The 24,576-nt window shown below is 40.8% G+C and overlaps 1 protein-coding gene across 8 annotated transcripts in view; it reads left to right on the top strand.

Annotated features, from left to right (window-relative positions):
• Positions 1 to 24,576, top strand: part of Kiaa1217 (KIAA1217 ortholog) — a 488,613-nt gene that overhangs the window by 383,195 nt on the left and 80,842 nt on the right. For all 8 annotated transcript variants that reach the window (XM_051205692.1, XM_051205695.1, XM_051205691.1 and 5 more), the window contains 2 exons: positions 14,569 to 14,767; positions 18,379 to 18,472. In XM_051205692.1, the coding sequence (XP_051061649.1) occupies positions 14,569 to 14,767; positions 18,379 to 18,472 (293 nt within the window). The remainder of the gene's footprint in view (positions 1 to 14,568; positions 14,768 to 18,378; positions 18,473 to 24,576) is intronic.

Genomic DNA, 24,576 nt, shown 5'->3' with positions numbered 1-24,576 from the left:
TGATCTAGTTATTTGGTGCCAAGTGTTAACGATACAACAGAGCCCTCTCTACCTCCCCTGAGATTCAGATTAGTATTTGAAGGCATTTACTTGAATTTCAAACAGGTCCAAAATAAACTTCTGATTCCCTCCATCAAAATCCATGCCTCTCAGTATGGGATCTTCCTTAAATTGGGTAGATGACATTATCCTTTGTCAGTTGCTCGGATCGAACCTTTACCACTATTCTTGAACCCTCTTTTGATCTCATTTTTATCCAGTCTAGAGGAAGTCGTAGATATAGTTCAGCAGCAGCTGTTTTGTTTTGTTTTGTTTGAGACAGGGTTTCTCTGTATAACAGCTCTGGCTGTCCTCTAACTTGCTTTGTAGACCAGGCTGTTCTCAAACTCGCAGAAATCTGCCTGTCTCTGCCTCCCGAGTGCTGGCTCAATCCACATCTTTACTGAATACATATAGACTCTTCTTGTTGTAACTATTCCCCCAAAAATGTATTATCCAATGATTTCTATAACATTGACACTGTATTACATATTAACAGTGATCTAGAGATGACAAAGTTTGCAGAAGAGCATACATAGGTGATACACAAATACTGCACTATTTTGTATAAGGGTTTTGAGCATCTCTATATTTTGGCATCCAGTAGGGGAGGGAGGCTGGAACTGATTCTCATGACACTGCAAGACCACTTGGTAGCCAGAAATGTGACCATTTCGCACCCTTCCTTCCTGTTCTCACCTTAGCTTCTTGTGGGTCCTTTCTCTTAGCCTTCACCCCTCTTAAGTGAGCATTTACCAAAGCAGTTCTAATAAGCAGGCCTATCTTGCCTTGCCTCTCTCTCCCCACAAACCTGCCACCCAGCTGCCCTGTACCAGGGCCTACACGATCCTACCACTGGTTGCTTTTCTGGCCTGACACCAGTGCCCCCACCGTTTCTCCTTTGCCTCCAAACACTATAGCTCTCTGCTCTTCCTGGTACTCATCAAGCAAGCTTCTACTTAAGGAACTATCTGTTCCTTTGCCTAAACTGCTGGCCCTCCGGGTATCTGCAAGCCTGCTCCCACACTTTACCCAAACATCTTTGTCTCTGCAGGACCTCAAACTCCAGTGAGTAAAATAGCAATCCACCCACTCCCGCCCTGCTGCCCTCCCTCCCCAACACACCCGTTTTATTTTGCCCCTATTATTTGACACACTCTACACTTCTTTATGAGCTTATTGTCTCTTGTGTGGCAATACATGTTAACAACTCCAAGCTGACTACTTTATTATTTTATTACACCGTGTGGTGTATGTAGGCACTCAGTCTGCCTAGAATGAGTTCAGTCCACACACACTTGGGTGAAATGAATGCATTGCCACTCTGTAGCTCTGAAGCAGCTCCAAGTTTTTATCCACAATTCCCTATTGCTGTGGAATTTATTTGAGGATGGCTACAATCATAGCTCAGTCGGCTCGCCTTACATTGTTTTCACTCAGGTCAGCACACTGTGTAGTTGTGTTATCCTGTTCTGGGGAACATGGACGTAGGCTATTCTTCTCCCTTTTGTTATGTTTGTTACATCAGCAGAATATTTCTACAGGAGCAGAATGCCTGTTTAAGGCTAGGGGATGCACAGAGCCCGATGATAAGTGACAAGTTTGGTGTAATCTTGTCAGTCCTGTTTTTCCAGAGCCCATGCTGAATGCATGTTGTGTTCAGGGCTTTACAATACAGTGAGTCGACCTGATAAATTCCTCAGGTAGCAAAGCGGCTAGAGGTAGCTGTGGGCCTGATCGATCTTTTCTAGTGCTTTTATTAAAATAGGAATGTACACAAAGGTCATTTAGATCTTGAGGCATTTAAAAGGAGCTCGTATTTCTGAACAGTGATTTATGGGGAATCTGGAAGCAAAGGTTGTGTGTTTTCCCAACACTGATGGGAAGGGCTTGGGGACAGAAATCCTAGTAGCCTGGTTGGTCTCAGGTCCCTCCTCCCTGTCTTCCGCCTCCAGAGCTGCTCCAGTGGGGCCCACATGAGTCAGCTGCCCTCAGACACTCATTCTTTATTGTGATCCTGTGGGTGACATCAGAAGCTTCTCTTAAAAGGCATTGTGGGACTTCAAAGGGAGGAGAAATTGTCATGTGTGGGTCTCTTAAATGCCTCTTTAGAAAGGAACAAAGGAGTGAGTAAAATGTAAAAAGAAAATAACAAAAATTCTTGGGTGGCAGGATGGGGAGGGGTTTTGAGAAATCAGATTGGAAGTGAGATTTGTTGAGCTCAATCCTGGAGGCTTATGTCACAAGAACAAGAATTCCCATGTACTAGAAGCTGGTCCATTTCAGAGAAAGAATGTGTTTCTTACCCTCCTTCTCCTGGACCACACTAAGAGCAACTCCTTCCCTTCTCATATGCTCTTAAGCAAAAACTAGGTTGACTTGTCTCCGGATCCCTTTGTCCCTTCCCTATTAGGACAATCCACACCAGCTATGACTACTTCACCAAACCTTGTTCTTCCTTCTCATTATCTACCACATTCCACACGTGCACAGTTAGGATCTTGGGTACCCATCCCAGGCTCCAGCTAATCCATGAGCTAAGCAGTAGCTCTCCAGAAGCCACTTGGTTCCTCTGGCCAGGATCAAGAGGACATTCCAGTTCTCCTGCTGGGTCAGGATGTGGAGAGCAGCAAAGACAGAAGGCTCAGATGAGGCTGCCAGGAGATCCACTCCCTCTGGTGGCTTGAGGACACAGGAGGAGTCATGCTGGGAACAGCAGGCATGCCCCCAGGGTTGGGAAGTAGGTGGAGAGCCAGGAACAGAATGGACTGCTCTGGAGGCCAGAGCCCTGTCACTGCCCACTTCAGGCTGGAGTCTGGCTGGGAGTGCCCACGAGACAACTGAGAACTTTTATAATAGCCCTAGAAAAGACTGGAAAGCCCAGAGGAGTCAGTGAGTGAACAAATGACGGAAGGATTACAAGGGAAGAGCCCTGGGCAAAATTTCAAATGTAAAATAGGAACAAAGTCAGCAATACGTAAGAGGTGGTATGCTATTAACAGTTCATTTGGATTTACCTTTGTTTCTAGCACAAAAGCCAAACTTAATCAAATGAGCAGTGTGTGTGCTTTGTTACCCAGTTCCACCTGGAACACTTAACAAATGAGCTGTTGATGGCATAAGGCCACAGCTATGTGACGGCCATAAGATGAAGACCTTGATGTTCTTAGCTCTGGCCTTATGAACACCAAAGTCCTAGCATGTAACACACCAATATGCAGCATACATGTACTTGCATAACTTTTGTCAGTGTAGTTTTAAATTTATTTATTTTTTATTTTATTTTATGTGCCTTGGTGTTTTGCCTTAATGTGTCTGTGTGAGTGTGTCAGATCCTGGAGTTACAGACAGTTGTAAGCTGTTAATGTGGGTGCTGGGAATTTAACCCAGGTCCTCTGCAAGAGTACTTGGTGCTCTTAACCACTGAGCCATCTCTCCAGCCCCATCAATGTAGTTTTAAAGGTTTAAATCTGGCTAACAAATTGCAAAACAAAATTGATTCCCTCCTATTGCTTTGACAAATGGAACCTTCATAATGTCCAGATCTGAACATAAAGCCAAGTTCGATTTTAAAGTTCTCTGAACTGTCAGCACAAAGCTAGCTCATCTGATTAGGAAGTTTCATCCCTGACATTTCAGCCTTCAGCAATGCTGCCAAGATAGCCTGCCTCCCTCTGCTTCTGTCTCCTGTCTTGTTCTACTTTGCATGGTGGCTGGAAAGACTACCCTCCCAGCCATGCCACAGTTTCGAGAATTTCCCTGCCTATGTTGGCCATTTGGGAACATAGGCCCCCTTCTCTAGATGCCTGTGTCACGTAATATGACCCTTATTATTCCATCAGGATTGACACATATCAGTCTTGTCCTTCTCTTTGGTCAAATCACAAAGCTTTATAAAGTGGATCTTAACTAGGAGTGTGGGCATTGGATGGGCTTTTGTGTGTGGGGGGGGGTGGTTATTATTATTGTTGTTGTTGTTGCTGCTGCCGTTGTTACTGGTTTCTTTTAAGATCTTCAAAATGAAGGCCAGAGAGTTGTGGATTTCTCCAAACTGCCCACATCCTATTTTGAGACTAGCCTAAATGAAGCTGAGAAAGAGCTGCCTGGAAAGGAAGAGTTGCTTAGGGATGAGCCACACCCTCCTGGCTACCTGTCTTTCCAATTTTATTGCTCATCTAGTAGACCTAATAGATCCATGGACCTGAAAAACAAGGAGTATCCATTATCTGTCAGTGGCAGCATATGACAGTGTTAGCCTGATATTGGGGTCCTACACTTTAGAGCCCTGTGATAGAGTCATGCACCCTAAGGCTTAAGAATGGCAAAGGCTAGCCACTCAAAGATGGATTGTAACTGCTGCCCCCCCCCCTTCCTTGGAGTGCTAGAGAGACATGCTTTTGCTGGAACTCACAGACAGTGAGAACTAGCATCACTGGAACAGGAGACCCAGGCCCAGAGATGGAAACTGAAACACATCCAGGACAAAGGGACCAATGTGTCAAGTCTAGGAAAGAATGAACCAAGAGGTAAGAAGAGATGGCCCCAAAGCACAAGATGCTCTGAGGTCCAAGCAGCCCATATTTGTGCCATTCTAGGAATGTAGGAAATCTGAGAGAAGGGGTCACTTGAATTCAGGGATTTAAGGCTTGACTACCATCATAAAACAACAACAACAACAAAAACTAAGAGGAGGTTGGGCTGAACAGATGACTCAGTTGTTAAGAGCATTTTCTATTCTTATAGGGCACCTGAGTTCAGTTTCCAGCACCCACATATCCACTGACAACTGCCTATAACTCCAGTTCCAGGGTATTTTCTGGTTTCCATAGGTCCCTACAATTCTATGGTGTACATAAATTCACATAGCATGTGCAGCGCGCACGCACGCACACACACACACACAAATAAATAAAAATAAAATAAGAGGTGAATATCATCACATTGCATCATATACATATATTATATTGTCAAAATTAAAAGTAATTAATACAAATCAAAAGAAGCTTGAAAAAATAGGATGTTAGATCTATGGCATAGACTTCCAAGGTGCAGTTCTGTTGATAGACATACACTGGTAGCATTTGTTGTTAGAAAAAAGAGTTTTATCTCTCCGCCATTATCATGATTTGTGGTGTATTGAAGCCCCCTGGCACTTTTGCCCTGAAAGCTCCTCCAGAAGTTCTTGTGAGCCCTACTTTTGTTTGTGTGTTGCTGTGTGTATCTCTCTACTCCAACATGAGAAACAATCAAGCTATACATTTCCAGGAAGAATTCTTTCCCCAACAAATAATTCTAAGCAATTCAATTTATGACACTATTTATTGGCAGGTTTTCTTTTCTTTTTTTTTAATCTCCATGTGGTGATAGAAAAACAGCTAGCATTTCGTAGTAGAAACTTTTCTAAGTATATTTTCACATGCAATGATTATTGGTTATTACTGTTGTTTTACAAAGAAGATTTCAGATAGTTTTTGGTTTCTCACTAGTGGACACGATCTTGCTTGTATTAATTATTTTTCACATCATTGTGATCAAATACCTGAGAGAAATGCTTATTGGGGTTAGATTTCTTTAGCTCAAGGTTTCGTGGCCCCATGGCTTGATGAGAGCAGCATGCTGGCGTGGGTACACGGTGAAAAATGTTCTTACCATATGGCAGCCAGGAAACAGCAGAGAAGCTTCCTGTGGAACAGGCATATCCTGTTTCAAGCCACACCTCTGAGGTTTGCCTCCTCCACTTTAGCTTCCAGAAACCTCTCCAAGTAGTTCCACCAGCTAGGGACCAAATATTCAACACATGAACCTATGGGGGGACATTCCTATCAAACCGTAATCGTGCCTACATTGGCTGGTCAGTGAGAGTGAAGACAGTACAGGATGCACACATCTCCTAAGGAAGCTTGTGTACCAGAGTCTAATTCTAAGAAAGCATGCATCAGAACTGCCCTATACATTTGTTGTTGTTCACTGTTTTTATTTAATCATTGCTGGACTTCTTTCCTTCCTTTCCCCTTGGACCATGCTTTGTTTTGTTTCTTCTCTTCTTCTCCTCCTTCTCCTCAAGATTCTACTTCTTCCTTTTGTGATCTTTGCTCTTTACTTGCCATTATGCAATTTCAGGATCTGTTGTTTTATCACTAGCCAAAGAAAACTCCCAGGCTGCACCTGGGTTTTAATTTCTTGGTCAGATCTGCATGATTTGTGGGGAAAGGCTATTAAAAGATCATTGTCATCATTATTATCAACAGTATCTTGAAATTGCTTATTATTATTTTATTATTATTGGTTTTGTTTTGTTTGGAGACAGGGCATCAATCCATAGTCCTGTCTGGCCTGTAACTCACAGTGTAGACCAGGCTAGTCTTGACCTAACAGCGATCTACCTGGCTGTGCCTCTCAGCGCTAGAATTAAAGGCCTGAGCCACCATGCCCAGATTGGATTTTTAAACTTTTTCAATTTTATTTTATGCATTTTAAATTTTATTTTATTTGCCTACATGCATGTCTATGTACCCTGAGCTTACTTGTCTTTCAGAAGCCAGAAGAGAACTAGAGTTACAGATGGTTGTGAGCTGCCATGTTGGTGCTGGGAATGAAAACTGGTTCCTCTATAAGAGCAGCTGGTACTCACAACCATTGAGCCACCTCTCAAATCCCATCTTGATAATCTCTTTTAAAAAATTGTCTCTTCTTTAGTATCTTACACTGGAAAAACATGGAAAACAACAATGTAATAGATATTGCCAAAAATAAACAAATCTGTTTATTGGTGAAGAGATGGCATAGCTTGATGGATAAGATCATCTATCAAGGGCTGAGGGCTGGAGAGATGGCTCAGTTAAGAGCACTAGCTGCTCTTGCAGAGGACCTGAGTTTAATATCCAGTAACCTCATGTGGCTCACAACCATCTATAATGAGATCTTCTTGCATGCAAGGGTACATGCACACAGAATACCATATAACAAACAAACAAACAAGCAAGCAAACAAATATCATTAGCTGACTCATTCAAAGCTTCTCTATGAAGTGAGAACATTGTAAAGATTAAATGAGTTCTTACATAACAGAATGTGTTACATAACACATAACAAGTGAAATATGACACATATAAGTTATATATAAGGGTATGTCAATTTTTATGAAGAATTTTATGAAGAAAAAATTATTTCTAAAATTGATCCCTCTTGATTAACAAACATGGCAACATGGAAAAAATCAGATACCCTTTCATATTCCGAAGCTAACCAGGAGCTAAAGGGTGTAGCTGCCATGCAGATTTTGGTGCCTCTTCTATGTTTGTGTATATTCATAAGCAGGAAGATGATTATGTGGTCTCCATAGCCACCCAGCTTCATGTTGTTGAGATATACCTCTGGGGACAGGCATGATTTCCCTTCATGGTAACAGATGTTTAATATTCCGTTGTATGAACACACCACTAAGAACAAATGCATGCAATGGAGCTACAGTGGGCTTTCCTGGAACATGTTCATGCAAAGACATGGCTGAGAACAGAACACAAATCTTAACTCTCTCCAAAGGAATGGACGGATTTACTCTCTCACCAGCCATTTTCTCATCTTTCACCATCACTTGAGGCCATTAGATCCCCTGGCTTTCCCTGTGTGATGGGGATAAAACGTTTTGTCAGTATTTTCAGTTCAAATTCTATCTTCAATTATAGTGAACATTTCAGTGTTTATTTGCCTGGGGAGTTTCTTCTTCATTGACTTGCTTGCTCATTTTCATTTTGGATGCCTATTAGTATTCATTTTCTATTTTTCTATTTTCTTGTTGATTTATAGATATCTTCTTTCAGAATGTGGTTTGTTTTCTTTGTTTACACTGTCTTCTATAGTATCAGACACTCATTTTAATGTGGGATAATAAAACAATGTCTTCCTCTATGCTTTATTTGTTAAAAGCCCCTTATGTCAGTATACTAGAATGCACCTTCCTGTGTTACTGGCCTTTAAATTTTCATAGTTTTTCCTCACATATAGCTCTCAAGTCTAACAGGAATTTTTTTCTGCTTATGGCATAAGAAAGGGATATATTTAACTTTTCCTGTATGGAAAACCAATTTTTCTGAGACTATTTATTGAATCGACATTCCTCCATGAATTTTAGACCCACTCCTATCATATTCCAGGCCTTCATAAAAACCTCTCTCTCCCTAGGCTTTGCAGGTTCCACAATCTTATTTGCTCTGTGCCAAAGACCACAGTGTTTTAACAGTGTTGATGTAGGGAGGAGTGAGCCCTCCCGCTTATCAGGGTTCCTCAGAATTGCCAGTGTTATTAGAAACGACGACAAGTTCTATTTAACAATATTTATTCTCTATTTTTCTAGCATCTGGGTTGCTGTGTTTTTGAGCTGTTCTAGCACCATTCACCCACACTGGGTCCTCATGAATTCCTGCAGCCATCTTCCTCATGTCTTTAGGACTCTCTCCAACATTCTGCGTTCCTCTGGTGCCCCTTTCAGCACCGTGTACCTTTTGTTTCTTCTTGTTGTATTAATTGTGTTAGTTAGCTCTTCCAATATAGGGATAACACACACATACAGAATAACCCACATTTAGAGATAAGGCTTTTTTTGACTTTAAGCTTACTTGGAATTTTTGGGGTTTTTTTTTTTAGATTTTTTTTTGGGGGGTAGACATACTTAAGACAATCAACTTAATTCTTAAACCTTTTTATAAGGGTGCTGCTGTACTTCTCTTAGCCTTTATTTCTATGATTATGATTGTGATTAGGGTTATATTATTTTTCATACTCAAGATTATATAAGAGGAGGTAGCACATGGTAGGTGCTCATTTAATTAATAAAGCTCAATTTTCAGTGTCTATGATGTCCCTCTAAGTACATATTTAGGGATACTCAAATATATTAAGTATAATTCAGTCTCACTCGTATTAAATTCCAGTCTCTCCTCCATGCCTATGTCAATGTACATTCTACCAACTCTACTGAGAGATTTTACATAATCAGACTACCTTGCTGGATCTCTTCAGGCTTAAGAAATGACCCACTTAACACCAAGAAGGTGTTATTCTCTTAACCATTCTCTTTGAATGTGTGCAAGCTGTCCTGAAAGATGGTTAAACCAAATCTTGTTTTATGAGGGATGTACAGAAGAGTATAAAGGAGTTTGAGTGCACACTTCATACACTTTTAGTATTTTGGTATATAGCAATCAAATAGATAAACTTAACAAAAACTATTGAGACCAAGGTTCAGGCCCCACAACTGACCGTTCCCTTTCATAGCTAACTTCATGCTCTTATTCTTAAAAAGGACCCTCAAATTTTTCTAAGTTTAAAAGTTAGTACCGCTTCAAGGTAATCAGGTAATTAACTTTTAAAAATTTGGTTCCTTTTCATTTTGTTTTATGCTCTGTCACTTAAAAATATAATGTTTGCTCATTGCCATATGCTGTTGGAAATTTTGTGAGGCATCAGTGGCCCAGTGTGTAGACTGATTTATTGCAGTGATTCATCAAATCAATCCTCCGTGGTTGGACATTCTCTCTCATCCATATTGTTCTGATAATCTGAGTTCTAAATCATATTTGTACCTAAATGTGCAGACTTGGAATTATTAATTGAAACTGCAATATTTGGGAATATATATTTACAAAGAGCCTTCCCAAGACAAGTATGAGAATATCGTTCTAATTTTTCTCAGTACTGCTGATTTCAATTCTGTAAATGTTAAAAATGACCTTCCTGTTTTTATTTTAATAATTTTCATAATTTGAAAGCATATTTTCCCATCAGAAATTACTACTGTTACATATATTCAAAGGCCTTTTGCCACTGGTGATGCATATAATGATTTGTGGTTTGCATAATCTCAAAGTGGATTTGAAGAAACTGGGAAACTTAGATCATTTGGAATTGCTGCATCACCTGCCTGTGGATAATGCCTTCCAGGAGTAATGTGTTGTCATTCCAAGAAGCAGGCACATATTAGAGGTACACAACCACTGTACAGGGAGAATTGAATTCATTTAAAGTAAATATATTTGGACATCTATGAGGTACTTCACACTGTATTTGGTATTACCATCTGGTGAGAGAAAATGGTTTGTATACAAGCCACTGCAGTGAAAAAGTAAGAGGCATGCCTGCAATTTTAACCAAACACAATGTAAGCATGCATATGAATGAAGCTAATTCCTCAACACATAATGAAGTTCTGATGGAGAAGTGGTTAGAGACTGTATTGGTTGATCTATGGTGTCAGTTTCCTTAGACTGAATAGTGCCTGTAAATGAAGATGATGGACTTGTGGTCAGGGGCTGTAATGGTTGATTTGGAATGTCAGTTTCCTTAGGTTGAAGAGTGCCTGGGAGATTACTAAAGCATGTTGTATCTGTGGTAGTGTTTTCAGAGAAGACTGATGAATGTGAGAAACACTATTCAGTACATAGGCTAGGGTTCTGGTTGGAATAAAAGGAAGAAAGATAAAGCCTGCCATCAGGCATTCTCTCTTCTTCCTGACTGTTGTGAGGTGAGCTGCTTGGCTCTGCCTGCTTTCCTAGCTACAATGTACTGAAACCTCGTAAGTTGTGAATCAAGAGAATTTTCTTCTCTTAAGTTGTTTTTCTTGGGTATTTATCACCATAGCAATAATTCTAATTAGAATAGAGAAGGAAGCATGTTCAAAAGAGGTGTGTGTGTGTGTGTGTGTGTGTGTGTGTGTGTGTAGCAAAGTATGGGCAAGAAGGCCATTATAAGCTAGTAGTCCAATAAACTGAATGTGAATGACAATATCCAGTATCCTCACAGTGGTGCCTGGGAAGATGGCATGACTTGAGTCTAGGTCTAGGAGGATAAGGTTACACTGTGAATATCCTTAGATACTTTATTATGACAATGACTATATGAGCTGTCCCACATTCTGGAACCAATACTGAAGTTTGTAAGATGGTGAATATATGTATGTATGTATGTATGTATGTATGTATCTATAATAACATAGGAATGACCTGCCAAATATACTTTGGTTTATTGTACTAAGATTCTTAGATAAATTCTACAATAATTTTGTAAAACCATTGTGGTAGAAGCAATCTCAGTTGTTTAGGGGTTTTTTTGTTTTTGTTTTTTGTTGTTGTTTTTGTAAGAAGGGCTCCATATATTCTGAGGTTCATTTTAGAACTCTAGTGTGACTTTCTGAGCTCCCACTTCTTCGTAATCTCTCAGCCTAGTACTTGGGGTATAGAATTTCCTTCCGTGTGTCTGCATTCCCTTCAGTTGGGGAAAAGATGGAAATTTCTTACCTAACAATCTTCAGTGTGATCTTCAAGCCACATGGTCATTTGAAAAATGTAAGGCCAGTTCAGATCACTTGATGATAAAGACTAGATGGACAAGAATGAGTGCAGAATTTTAGAAGCAGTATGCTTCAAAGGCTGCGGGATCTTCAAAATGGAACTGTATGTGAGTCTTAGTTATTGGCTGTAACTTCAAGGCAAGCCACTTGGATCTTACAAGCTTCTGTTAATATTTCCATGACATGAAACTGGGTGGGAGTAACACTTGGACAAGGATGCTGTCTGACAGGATGGAACCCCTGCCCAATGTCTGGCATGCAGTGGATACCCCCATAAATGTGTTTCAGTTGTTCTCTTCATCATACAAACTGAGATTATGGCCCACAGGCATCCTCCATGAACCTGGAGCAGCCATCACTAACTTGCCAAAGCCATGTGGGTTTTAGTTTATCACTGTCAGAAGAGAATTCTTTCTGAATTCATGAGTCTTTAAAAACCTTTCCAGAATCAAGTGTGAAAACACCGTTTCCCTCTGTTTGCAAAGGCACCATCTCCATCTTCTCTGAACTATCATGTTCCATAACTGGACATGTGTACCCAGCTGGCAGCTGCACCAGCCAGACCTGAGGTAACTGGAGTTTAGTCCCAATTTGTTTCCACTCCAGAGTCTTTAAATTCTATTTCAAGCACACACACATACTGAATGCAGATGTGGGGATGAAAACCAGGCCCACTGGGGTGGCAAGGCTGTGATATTGAACTGCTGCCAGGCCGTTCTGAAAAGGCCTCACCTGGGGATTGTTTCAGGCCCAGCCTTCAAGAATGGTTGTAGCCTTTTCATGTGCTATAAACTAACCCCTGGGATAGTCACCGTAATTCTCATTCAGAGAAAAACGTTCCACAGTCTGTGATCAGACAGGCCTGAAAGATTTTCTCTGCACTCTAAGGAATTTGTGGCCTCATAGGCACACAGGAGAACTCTGTCCCTGAGGATCTGACATGGGATGGGCAGAGAGGAGTAACAGAACTGGGCATGCCTAATACACAAAGATGACTTGGGACACGGGAACATTCATTTATAAGTGAGATCCTACGAGCCTAAGTAAATCATCTAGAAAAAAAAAATTTACAGCTCAGATAGTCCCTATCCAAAATGCCCTTCTTTTTCTAGGAAGGTGGATGCCTGATAAAAATCTCAAGTGTTCTCTTCTTTCATGTTAAAAGCTTTCATAAAGTGTGTGAAATGCTTGGGAGTCTGTTAGCATGAGGGCGGGAGGTCAGTCATTCCTGATGGCAAATACACGGTGACTGACATGGCTCTTTCTCAGAGTCTGAGGGTCTCTTCCTGTGGGCCATTCAGTTTTCAAATCTGGTTCCTACAGTGGGGTGCCACCCCCTAGCCTTGTCCTGTAATCCTGATCAGCCATAATTTAGTCTTTCGGCTAAAGTCTTGGGACGTGTGAAAAGGACACAGTGAGGAAAGGGAACAGAAGACACATCTTTCCCATTGGGAGAACATGAAGTTGGCTCAGACCCCTTGCTTTTCAGCTCTGATTGCCCACGTTCAAAGGGAGCCTGGCACTCCTGGATCTCTGCCCCTACTCACTTGCTAATGACTTTCCCCCTTGAAGATGTCAGTGTTAGCTTTCCCTCATCTGTCTCTTACCTTCTTTCCTTCTTTTAATTCTTTGATATGTGCTTTTTCTTACCTCCTTGCCATTTCAGTGGAGTTTCTGGAGGATGTGTGTGTTAGATGAGATGCCATATTTAACTGGAAGCCGTCTGTTTCCTTTTCAGTCTGTCCCCACTAACCTTTACCCAGAGGTGCTAGTCTACTCCCCGATGACTTCTCACAAATACACTAAAGCCAGAATCCAGAATCCAAACATGAAATCTCAACATGTTTGACTTAACGTTTCAGTTATCCATGTCCAAATAGCAGATGAAGGCAAATATGTTTGTTTTGATTTTCTGTTGCTATGATAAAATACTCCGACAAAAATCAGCTACAGGAGAAAGGGTTCATTTTGGCTGACAGTTCCAGAGGGATAGGGTCCAACATGGTGGAAGAAAACATGACCACAAGCACAGGAAGTGGGACAGCAAGATCCTGAAGCTGGGTGATCACATTTCATCTGCACACAACAAGGAGAAGAGTAAATGGGGGCAGACTATCTATCAACCCTCAAAGCCCGCCTTCAGTAATAGACCTCCTCCAGCAAGGCTCTGTCTCTTAAGGGTTTCATAGCTTAATCAAACAGTGCCCCTGGTTGAGGAACAAGTTTTCAAACATACGAACTCACTGGGGACATTTGATATTCAATCCAAAGCAGCAAGCATGATAGCCTGGGATTGTTCCTACAGTCATTTACTGACTAGGACTCTCCAATTGCAGTAGCGCTTGGTGGGAACATGTGCTTTCTTTTACATGGCTAGGGAGTTCATGACCAAAGTATTCATCCAGTGTTCCTAGCTGTATGAGGGTGCATTGCTGGAGCAGTCAGACAGGGTTCCCATTCTTCTATATTTTACCTCTTTCTGGGCTCAGGTTGGATTCCTCAAATTGGGGTTCTGTTAGGGAACACTGTCAAACCTCACTCATCAAGAAGACAAATCCAGTGTACCAGCAAGTGTCAGGTCTTCATTTTGCACCACATTGGCTAATGTCTCATTGGCCAAATGAGACATATGCCACATCCCTTGAAACTCTGATATTCAGTGATGGTATCTGTGGTAACCAACTTGTCCCATTTTTATTTGGTATGTCAAGTTGCCAGCCTCTTCAAGGAAGTTTAACATGATATAAACATTCAATAGCTATAGTAAAACCATAGAAACATACTATTTCCACTCAAAGTGTTTCTGGATGAACTCCTAAGACAAGCTATAATGATTGTGTCTCCAGTTAATGAACTACAGGGTCAGAGTAACCCTTCAGAGTCAGAATCCTAACTATACCTTCTGAGTACATTATGTGTCCTCAGGGTTAGATGCTTGTCCTTTTGATTCTAAATCAGTGGGGAAATGGCCTGGTTAACACCTGCCCAAAGAATAAAACGGGGTACTTACATGATAACCAGATAATGCATCATTCTGTGGAAGCTCCAAGTGAGCATCCCCCATTGCTTTCCAAGTTTGTTCTGAGCATCTATAACTGCAGTATGGTAGGCATGGCCCAGCTTCTGCTTCACATCCCATGGTTCTTGATCTACGAGCAGATAACTATATATTCTTTTCTTTACAGGTGTTCTCTACCTCCAGTATGGAGATGAAACCAAACAGCTGCGGATGCCGAATGAAATCACAAGTGCAGACACAATCCGTGCTCTCTTTGTAAGTGCCTTTCCACAGCAGCTCACCATGAAAATGCTGGAGTCGCCCAGTGTTGCCATCTACATCAAAGACGAAAGCAGAAATGTCTATTATGAGTTAAATGATGTGAGGTAAGTAATTTAGGGCAGTAGTTTTGGGTGTTTGTTTATTTCATTTTGAGGGTCTTGTCACCACCATGTTTGATGTCTAGACTTTGCTCTCAGTCCGAATTTCTCATCTTGGTGGAGAAAGCCCAGTCATTACATTTGGCATGACTGCTGCACATAGATGGGAATCTATGTCTAGCTACTACAGTTAAATTCAAAGATGTGGATAGACTTCTTCCAAGGAGACCTGTGGATGTGTTTCTGTCTCTGCCTGTATGATAGCTGACAGGAACATAAGAAGTGTCCCAGCTCTGCGTCTCACCTGAAAGTCAAGGGAACTAAAGCCCAGAGAGGTGGTAAAGAAATGTCAAGAGCTAAAGGCATACTTAAGACTGAAAACTCCAGACTCCCTCACAAAGTACTCTTTCTTCCATGACAAAAGAGTCATCCTTTACCCGAGAGTGTCCCTTGCCAAAGCACTTTCTCCAGGAAGCTCAGTTGGGCAGATTAACAGGAATACTAACATCAAGGAGACAAGAGCCTTATCATTAATTGCAGTGATGTTGTCTATAGAATGAAGGGACCCCCTTCTGATCTATTCCTGCCAAGCAGCTGGGGAAACAGGATTTAAATCCATATAAATAAGTAGTTGCTGGTATAGCTCCTAAATAGCTTAGAAGTCAAATGCTTAATCTAGCCCTTGCATTTTATAGAACCAGGAACTCAAGTATATCAAAGTTAAGGGTCTTATTCAAGAACACACAGCCAATTAAGACTCAAACACACACACACACACACATACACACACACACTTGCGCACACACACATCTGAAACCATGAGGGGCAGGACTCAGACTTTCTGGTCGCTACCTTAGAGATAACAGTTTCTCCCCCTGTTTCTTCATCATGGAAATAGCAATAACAAGCAGCACTTAGTAAAAATGTGCCTGCAGAACACGGATGCAGGCTGATCCATATCTAGCAGTAATCCCAGATGACATACTGAGACAGGTGCCAAGGTGTATGAGTAATTTAGGGCTTTCAGAATTTGACACATGCCCCAAGCTATAGGTGCTACATCTGTTCTGAAACTTCGTGCTTTTGGAAAAAAGGTTTAAATATTTATGATAACTGAAAAGTCATGCTTATTATTTTAGATAAATTGTTAATCAAGCTGTCACCTTTTTTTTTTTAATATACAAAACATAAACTTAAACCAGAGGTAACCGTATTATATTTGAAATATATACATGTAATAATATAAAGGCATGTGGTATTTTTTACGTGGACAAACCACTTCACGGCAATTACCTTATATTTCTGCACACACGGGTAGAGGCATTGAGGGACAATGATAGTGACTAAGTACGAAAGTAAGAAACCACTTGATTGCAGACCCTAAGGCTGTAAGGAAGCAGTTGGGAGTAACTGGATTGCTTTTGCTTTCAGCCTATGGGAACATTTGCATATTGCCACAAGTTACCATTTTCTAGACCCTTTCCCAACTCCTGACTCCTAACGTATGGCTCCTTGGGCTTGGTTTTGCATTCTTTGGAAATGTCAGGAGGGGACTTGGAAAGAGCCAAGGAGGGAAAAGGTCGTGTTTCTCCTCAATGGAAATTCAGTGGCTAAACTAAAAGTGATGCCTGTTGAAAGAGACACTTTTAAGCACTGGTAATTTGAGGGTATATCTCAAGAGAAGACTGCCTGTCAGGAATAAGGCCTGGGTTTTAGTCCATGCCCCACCACCCCAGATGCAACGCACACGCACACACACGTGCACGTGCATACATGTACGCAAACATACGTGCAACCTAATAATTCTCAAATACATTACTGTATTGTTTGTTTTTATTGCAATAATGGTAATTTTTTTGGCACTTGGCCTACCATTCTCTCTCCTTAAGTTGCTTTTGTTTCTTTAACTTAAATGTGAAAAAATGAGCCTGAAAGTGTTCAGGATAAAATATTTTTGTTTGTTGAATATAATGTTTACTTTAAATTATCATGTATATCTTCCCCATAGTACCACTTAAGTTTTAGCTTTTGTACATAAGATGTTTCTATTTAAGTGTAAGGATGGAAATTTTTAACTCAAACATTATGTAATACATTTAAAAAAAAGAATATAGATAGGTGTTAACTAAAGACAATGGCTTTAATCTTCTGAAGCCACACAATTCCAGTTTACATCTTTCCATGTCCTAGATGTCAGAGCTCATTTGGTAACCATTTGACTAGTTCTTTACTGTGCTGCCTTCATATATTTTCCTCAGGGAGGGACTGAAGAGAGGTCAGGCCAGGATGCTATAAGGTAAATGTCATCTGCAGTCTGGCCTTTTACTGTTGGCTCATCTGAAATGGATATGTTTCCAAATTAATCATAAACCAAGCTCATATATTTGAAATACATTTACAATCTCAGTGAGCCTTTCTCATGCCGAGTGAGATTTCCAGTTTCTGTACATGTCACACATGACGTCTGCTAGCCGGAGCCTGGGTTCCTTTTATGAACCTCCACATCCTTACTCCCGACTCTCTGCTCTGCATTAACCTAGCCCCTGTTGATGACAGAGGCTGCCTGCTCCCCCAAGCTCACTTCTAATGAGCTACTTGAAACCTGAAGCAGCCATGCAAGCTAGGACTAGTTGGTGCTTCAAAGCAGTGGCTGCCGGAAATTTAGAGAGAAACAAGACTCCCCTAGAGTCCTCTACTTTATTTAAAGCACAAACATAAACCTAAGGATCCCGGGGGTTGTGGTCAACCCTCTCAGTGCAAGTACACCTATAAGAAAGACACCGTCTGCCTGCCCACCCCCACTCAGCTCCAGCCAGCACTGGGTGGAACCGCAGTGTGGATGGGCTAGAGGAACCACAGATCAACCTAAGGAGAGAGAAGGACCACTCTCATGTGATTTGAAGGTAGGCTTTGAGTGGGATGCAGAACCCCTGTCTTCCACAGTTGGATTTCTTGGCTCCAACAACTGGGATCCAAAGCAGTGAAGACTCTGTGAACTGCTTTCCCTTTGTGCTTCAATTTGTGCGGAGAAAAGTATTTTTAAGAGTGCACCGTGGGAGGATGAAAATACATTGTTCAATGTACCCAGTTTGATCCCCTTTGATCTTCCTTCTACACTCTATATACATTTTGTTTCCCTTGCTGAGCATGTCTGAAAGCAAAAAGAAAATCATTTTTATGTGTACATTAATTAGATAAGGAGAAAACCAGGTGTTTAGGCAAAGTAAACAATTAAATATTTAAATATTAACCAAAGCTCTTTGAAGGTATTGTAAATATTGGCATTTTACTGCCTTCAGGAGTGTTAGTTTCCCATACTCTGAAGCTTGAAAGCAAGTTCTTGTTACCTGATATTTATGGGTGGATGTGAATGCTGCAAGAATAACACGTTCCCTCGGAACAAGACGAGGGAAGAGAAGCCAGAGTCGTTTTTTTTTCTTCTTTGCCTTATTTATTTTCACCCATTTCATGGTGAAAGAACTTTTTGTCTGGTTCATGGTAGACACCCGCCAGAGTGTCTGTCTGTGTCTTTTACCTGATGCTTAAAGATAGAGAGAGGAAATGGCCAGGATCAGGCTCCTTTCGTCTGCCATAGTGATGGATGTGCTTGATTCCAGGAACATCCAGGACAGATCCCTTCTCAAAGTGTACAACAAGGACCCTTCACATGCCTTTAACCACATGGCGAAAGCTGTGAACGGAGACGTGAGGGTGAGTACTGCTGTTGTGGTTCTGACTGTATTCCCAGCTCACGCTGTCCCTTCTCACATGCCACCACCAGCCCATTACCACATTTCCCGGGATCGTGTTATGTGACTCATCATTTGTTCACTGTAAAACAATAAGACTTCCTGGTCATTTGGAGCAAAGAGGTTAGAATGGGGCTGGTTCTATCTCCATTCCCTTAGCACAGATCTCAGTTTTCATTTTTATTCGTTTACTTCTTTATTTTAGTGGTGCTCAGGGTAGAATGCAGAGCCTCCCAAATGCTAGGCCAGCAAAAGGCCTTTCACTGAGTTCTTCTGTATCTTCAACCCCAGGCACAGAGTTCAGATAAATCCTCACTCTGAAGATATTGAAGGTTCCTGAATGCCTTCCATGTCAGTATCCTTGGTCTGTAATGCTTCAACTTATGCAGAGAATATGATGCAATGTTTTAACCCAGTAAAAAACAAACAAACAAAAAGCATGCATGAGTTGCATGAAAAAGCAATTCTTGTTCTCACATTAGCTGTTCCAGGCCCCAGCATCCTCATGTGGTTGCTCACCTGCTAGTTCAGAGCTGTTTGCTCTTTATAGTAAGTGTTGCCGAATCTTCTCTGAACTATGTTGAGGGCAGAATATAAATACCTACATGATTTGGAAGCTGAACTCTCTAGATTTAGGCCATCTTGGAAGATTACCTCAATTTTTACAATACTCATGAATGTTTAGAAGGAAAAAAAATACAGAAAAACTGTTTGAGAAGAGTCTGAAAATCACATTAATGCAAGTTCACTGGGAGGGCGGGCGCCATGTCTAGCTTAAATAAAAGTGGGAACAAAAAGTCAATTTTTCAAAGTGCACCCCTTCCCCAACACATGCACAATGTGCATACAAACACACCTACGAGCACACTGGAGTTCAACTTTTTATATACATATACATATACATATACATATACATATATATATATACTTTTTATTGTTAATGAAATCTAGGCAATATTTCTTACTGGACTTTCAGTGAGTGAGATTCTCCCTACTTCCTTACATTGTACATGTGTTTCTTCTTGCTGCTGTAACAAATGGCACAATTTCATGTATTAAAGCAGCACATACTTATATTACAGCCTTGTGTATCTAGAGAGTCTTACTGGTCTAAATAAGGACTGACCAGTCAAGCCAAATTTTTTCTAAAGAATCTGTGTATGTGTGTGTGTGTGTGTGTGTGTGTGAGAGAGAGAGAGAGAGAGAGAGAGAGAGAGAGAGAGAGAGAGAGAGAGACTCAACAATTACCCAACAAATGTTCATAATGTAGTTAGCAGAAAAGTCCTTATGTTTTAGTAAAGATTACTCAGAAAAAACTCTTTCAGAACCACCTAGGGATAATCATGTCTGAAGTTTGTAACTTAGACCCTTTTCCTAGATTCCAAAATGTTAAAGATGTGGAAATCTTTCAGCCTCCTCGTTGGGCTTTGGGAGTTGGAGCTGTTCCCTCTGTCTTCGTGAATACAGCTGCATTGCTGGGGAAAGGTTGGGAATTTTGCTAAGCCTTGCCTGTGCACAGCCCAGCTGTAAAACTTCACTGCTCGTGGGGAAGAACTGAAAGGACACAGAGCAAGCATCAGTAGTTATCGTAGACTTAGACTAAACCAAGCTGCATGGTGGTCTGAGGCGTGTGGTCCTGTGTGCTGGTGCTGAGTGTGGCCAGGAAGGAATGCCATACCATTCACAAGCATCAGTCACAGTGACTCTGCACCTGATGTCATTAGACTTGACTCACCAGCCTCCAGAGACAGCCTGGGCCAGACCTTTGGGCCGCCTACTCCTTACCAATAAACATGCATATGAAAGAGATAGGAATTGGAACCATCAGAGGAGCTGGAGCAGCAATGCCTGGATTCTACAATGGCCTCTGAGATTTTCCTTAAACAAGGACTTTAATACCTTGCCTTTGAGTCAGAAGAAATAAGACTGTGGATCTGCAATTTATAGGCAACTCTCCCAGAGCGTTTTTTTATGATAAGAATGGCGTCGCCCAGGAAGCAAGTTAGACCAAAGTATTAACTCTGAAGTTATGGGTCTCTGAGTGTGCTGGAATTTATGTGGGAAAGCAGGCATCTAGGCTTTCATTTAACATCTAGCTGAACGTTGCTGAGGCCTCTGTATCTTGTTCTTCTTGGCCAGAACTGAACATACCTTACTGGACTCCTGAGTCTGTTGACTCTTTCCACATGGGTGTAAAGCACCCCAATCTAATTTAGTCAAGTGGATTTTGTTCCTTACATCAGGTAGGTCTGATAATTCAATTCCCAGGGAACTGGTACCACCATATGGAGGAGGACCTTCTGAATAAATTATGTATGCTTATTCACAAACTATAGATACCACAAAGGCCATCCATTCTGTTTTGTGGCTCTCAAAGGGAGATTCTGGCCTATTCACTATATTTGGGGCTTCTCTACTGCTTATATACATTGATATCATTGCCCAAGATTCTCTGCTACTGTAGATCTCAGCCTACTGTAGATCTTAACTCATATGTCTTTAATCTTTTACTTTAATGCAGACAACTGTTAGATTTCCATCTAGGACACACTCCCCACAATTAACCTTGCATCTTAAATTAACTACCAATACCCCAGTAAGTTGCTGCTTCCCAGATGTTTTCTATTTGAGCTTTGTGTTTGACAGTGAGAAGTGGTCTCCTTAGAAACCAATGACTTCCATTCAACATCGTCGCTAAATTTCTTTGCCTACATCATGCAACACATCCTAGCTTCCTTTATTCCGTAGACCTTAATATGACTCCCCAATGACTTCAGTGTGTTCAGTCGGGATTATTATTATTATTATTATTATTATTATCATCATCATCATTATTATTTGAGATTTTTAGGTTGTCTTTTGTCTCTCTCTCTCTCTCTCTTTTTTTTTTTTTTCCCGGATTGGCTCTTTTTTTTAGTTTGACCTTGAACTTTTGAGACTTTCATCTTATCGCTGCTTAAAGTACTGTTTAAGAACTATAATTCCTGGGAATGAACATTGAAATGTATTTATTTCTACATTCTTTTTCTATAATCCGAAGCCTAAGTAATCTCTAAGCAGTGGTTCTCAACCATCCTAATGCTGGGATCCTTTACTATAGTTCTTCATGTTGCGGTGACACCCAACTGTTTTTGTTGCTATTTCATAACTGTTGTTTTGCTACTATTTTGAGTTATAATGGAAATATCAGATATGTGACCCACAGATTGAGAACCACTGCTCTAAGCTGTTTCCTTCACATTGATTTTTCTCCCAGTATTTCTAATCATGCTATTGAAGGAAAAAACCCTTGGTTCTCTATCTTTTAAGGATGAGTGGCCTGTGTTTGTGTGTTTGTGGCTGGAGAAGTGGCTCAGTGATGTAGAGCAAGTACTTCTCTCACAGGAAACCTGAGTTCAGTTCCTAGCACCCACGTGTGGTAGGTTACAAACCAGATATAATCCAACTTCAGGGGATCAGACCCCCTCTTCTGGCCTCTTCAGGCACTGCACTCCTGCACAAACCCACACACACACACACACACCTACCCATAATTAAAATTTAAAACATTTTAAAAATTGAATTATTAACCTTCCTGGCACCTATCCTTCAAAATAATCAACGTTGCAGCCTTTCTCCATGTCACTCACAAAGTCTCTCTCACAGACAGCCCTCTAAGTAAGTAAGTACTAGCATCCCCGTAAGTAATAATTCCTGAGCTTTTATTAGGCACTTGCAAACTTTGAGTCAGACATTGGTGTAGTCCACATATTTATAGCTGATGAGCACTTGTTTGTGTTTAACAGTTGCTTTGCTGGAGGAGGGGCTGCTATTGCATGCAGAGCTGGCTTCCTAGTCAAGGTGCATAGCTCACGCCCACCCCTTTCATTACGGGGTTTATCATTTTGCATCTTCTCAGTTCTTAGCTCCCATTTGAATTTTCCTGTTCTTTGTGTCTCCTGTGCCCTATGTCTCCTCATATGTCTGCCTGCGAGGAACATATGTGTTTCCCAAAGGCTTGACTGTCAGAAGTGTGGCCTGTAATATCATGGTAGTAAAAGGTATTGGGTCCTGGGGGAACCAACTCAAGAGGGATTAATTTAATTCCCAAAACTGGATCACTTATGGCAGACATGATTACCATAAAGTGAGGCCACTCACATGCCAGGCACCTTCTTCACATGACCAATTTCCCTTTCTGCTCTTTTGCCATATTATTGAATAGATTCGTCCTTACCATTCACCTATATCATTCTGTCTGGATTTCACATTCAACAGAATGGGGGTGGGGCAAGAACAACAACAACAAAAATACCCAAACCCTTGGATATTCTGTTACAGCAACACAAAATGAACTGTCTTTTTTTTTTTTTTTTTTTTTTTTTTAAACATTCCAATTGACTGTCATCTCATCCCTCCCTCCAAGAAACTACTTGCCTATAAAAGCATGGGAGGAAGGGCTCACATTTTAAGGCTGTGTGTAGATCTTAAAGAGAATGGACCAACTATAAAAGACATCTTAAAGCTTTTGAAAAGTTTTAACATGAGTTAGGCACCAGAAGATATTAAGGGATAACTGGCAACTATATGTGTTAGAATAATAGGTTGGTGGTTTGAAAGAAAGAAAGAAGAAAGGAAGGCAGAAAGAAAGAAAGAAAGAAAAAAGAAAGAAAGGAAGAAAGAAAGTTAAACAGCATGGTGAATGGAGTTTTCTTTAAAACATTCCAGCAATGGAAAAAAAAAAAAAAAAAAAGGCAGTAGAGGAAACAACGTTGAAAAACTTAAGAAGGTAATAGGGGCTTCTTCTTTTTTTTTTTTTTTCTTTCTCAATGTTTTAACGTTTCCACAGTAAAATGTTTCAAAAGTAACTAAAATTAAAAACTGCTTTTAGGGCTTAAATAAAAGATTGCCTACTGCAGGAAGCTCAGTGTAATCCCATTTTCCCTCTGAGCAGCATGCACACACAATCTTGTCTTGTTCTAACCCTTTAAGTCGTGTTCACCTTATCCTGAAGATGGTGTGCCTTTTAAAGGTACAGATCATACTGTGTTTACCACCGTATCTCCCTGAAAGCAAGTGTGGCACCCTGAGGGGTGGTAGATGTGGAGTGCGGTCATACCCAGGACAAGGAGTACTACAGTGTTACAGATGCTGTGCTGTTCCTTTTCCATCCTTAGTGAGGACCCACTCATTGTAAAAATATCCCCAGTCTCATTTCCAAGAATAGTTCCCTTCTCCTGGTTTATTTTCATCATATGGACACTTGGAGTCTTGTACATGATCATTTTCCTTCTTTGTGTTGCTACTCTAAAGCTTAGAATTAAATTTGTGGCCCACCCACAGCAAGAGCACAGGCACTTGCAGGCTGTAGTTTGTGTGTTGGCTCTGTTCCTGGCCTCCCCCTTTAATTTCACTGCTTTTCTTCTTCCTCTTGTCATATATTCCACTTGGCTTTTATTTTTTTCTTCTTCCAGGATTATAATAATTCATGTGAACTGTATTAGTTTCTTTGCAGAGTCTGTCCAGACACAAATAGTATTTTCTGTGTGCCATTGTTCCTGATGTCAGATGATAGACTTTCCTGTGTCTGTGGTGTATGCAGCATGGGAAAGTACTTTATATTTTAACTAAATTTAAAGCCACCAATTCTGCAAAATAGGTGTGCTGAATCCATTTCTTTTTTCAGATGATAAACTAAGGCTCAAGAAGCCTTCCCTTGGCTCACACAGTTGGCAAACATCAGTTACCAGATCTGAGCCTTCTTCTTTCAGCATCTTTGTACTCAGCCTTTGCTTTCCTTCCCTGATGCTTACATATAAGTTTTATAAGTTATAAAAAGTTATATAAAAGAAGATACTATTACCAGTAAGATGTCTAAACAGACAACATATTTTCGATCTTTATTTTTGTATTCACTTTATTGTTTGCTTTGTTTCTTGACACAGTTGGATGTAGCTATTCCACGGGGTCTTCTTCTTTTACTCTGTCCCTTCCTGTTCTCTGATGATGACACAAGAGATAGCATGAGCAAAAAGAAACAAGGAGGGAAAGGAAGAGAGAGTTACACAAGGAAGAAGAGGGGGACAT

The sequence above is a fragment of the Phodopus roborovskii genome, unplaced genomic scaffold, assembly GCF_943737965.1.
Source record: "Phodopus roborovskii unplaced genomic scaffold, PHOROB, whole genome shotgun sequence".
NCBI classification, from domain to species: Eukaryota; Metazoa; Chordata; class Mammalia; order Rodentia; family Cricetidae; genus Phodopus; species Phodopus roborovskii.
This window is presented reverse-complemented; position numbering and strand designations above follow the sequence as displayed.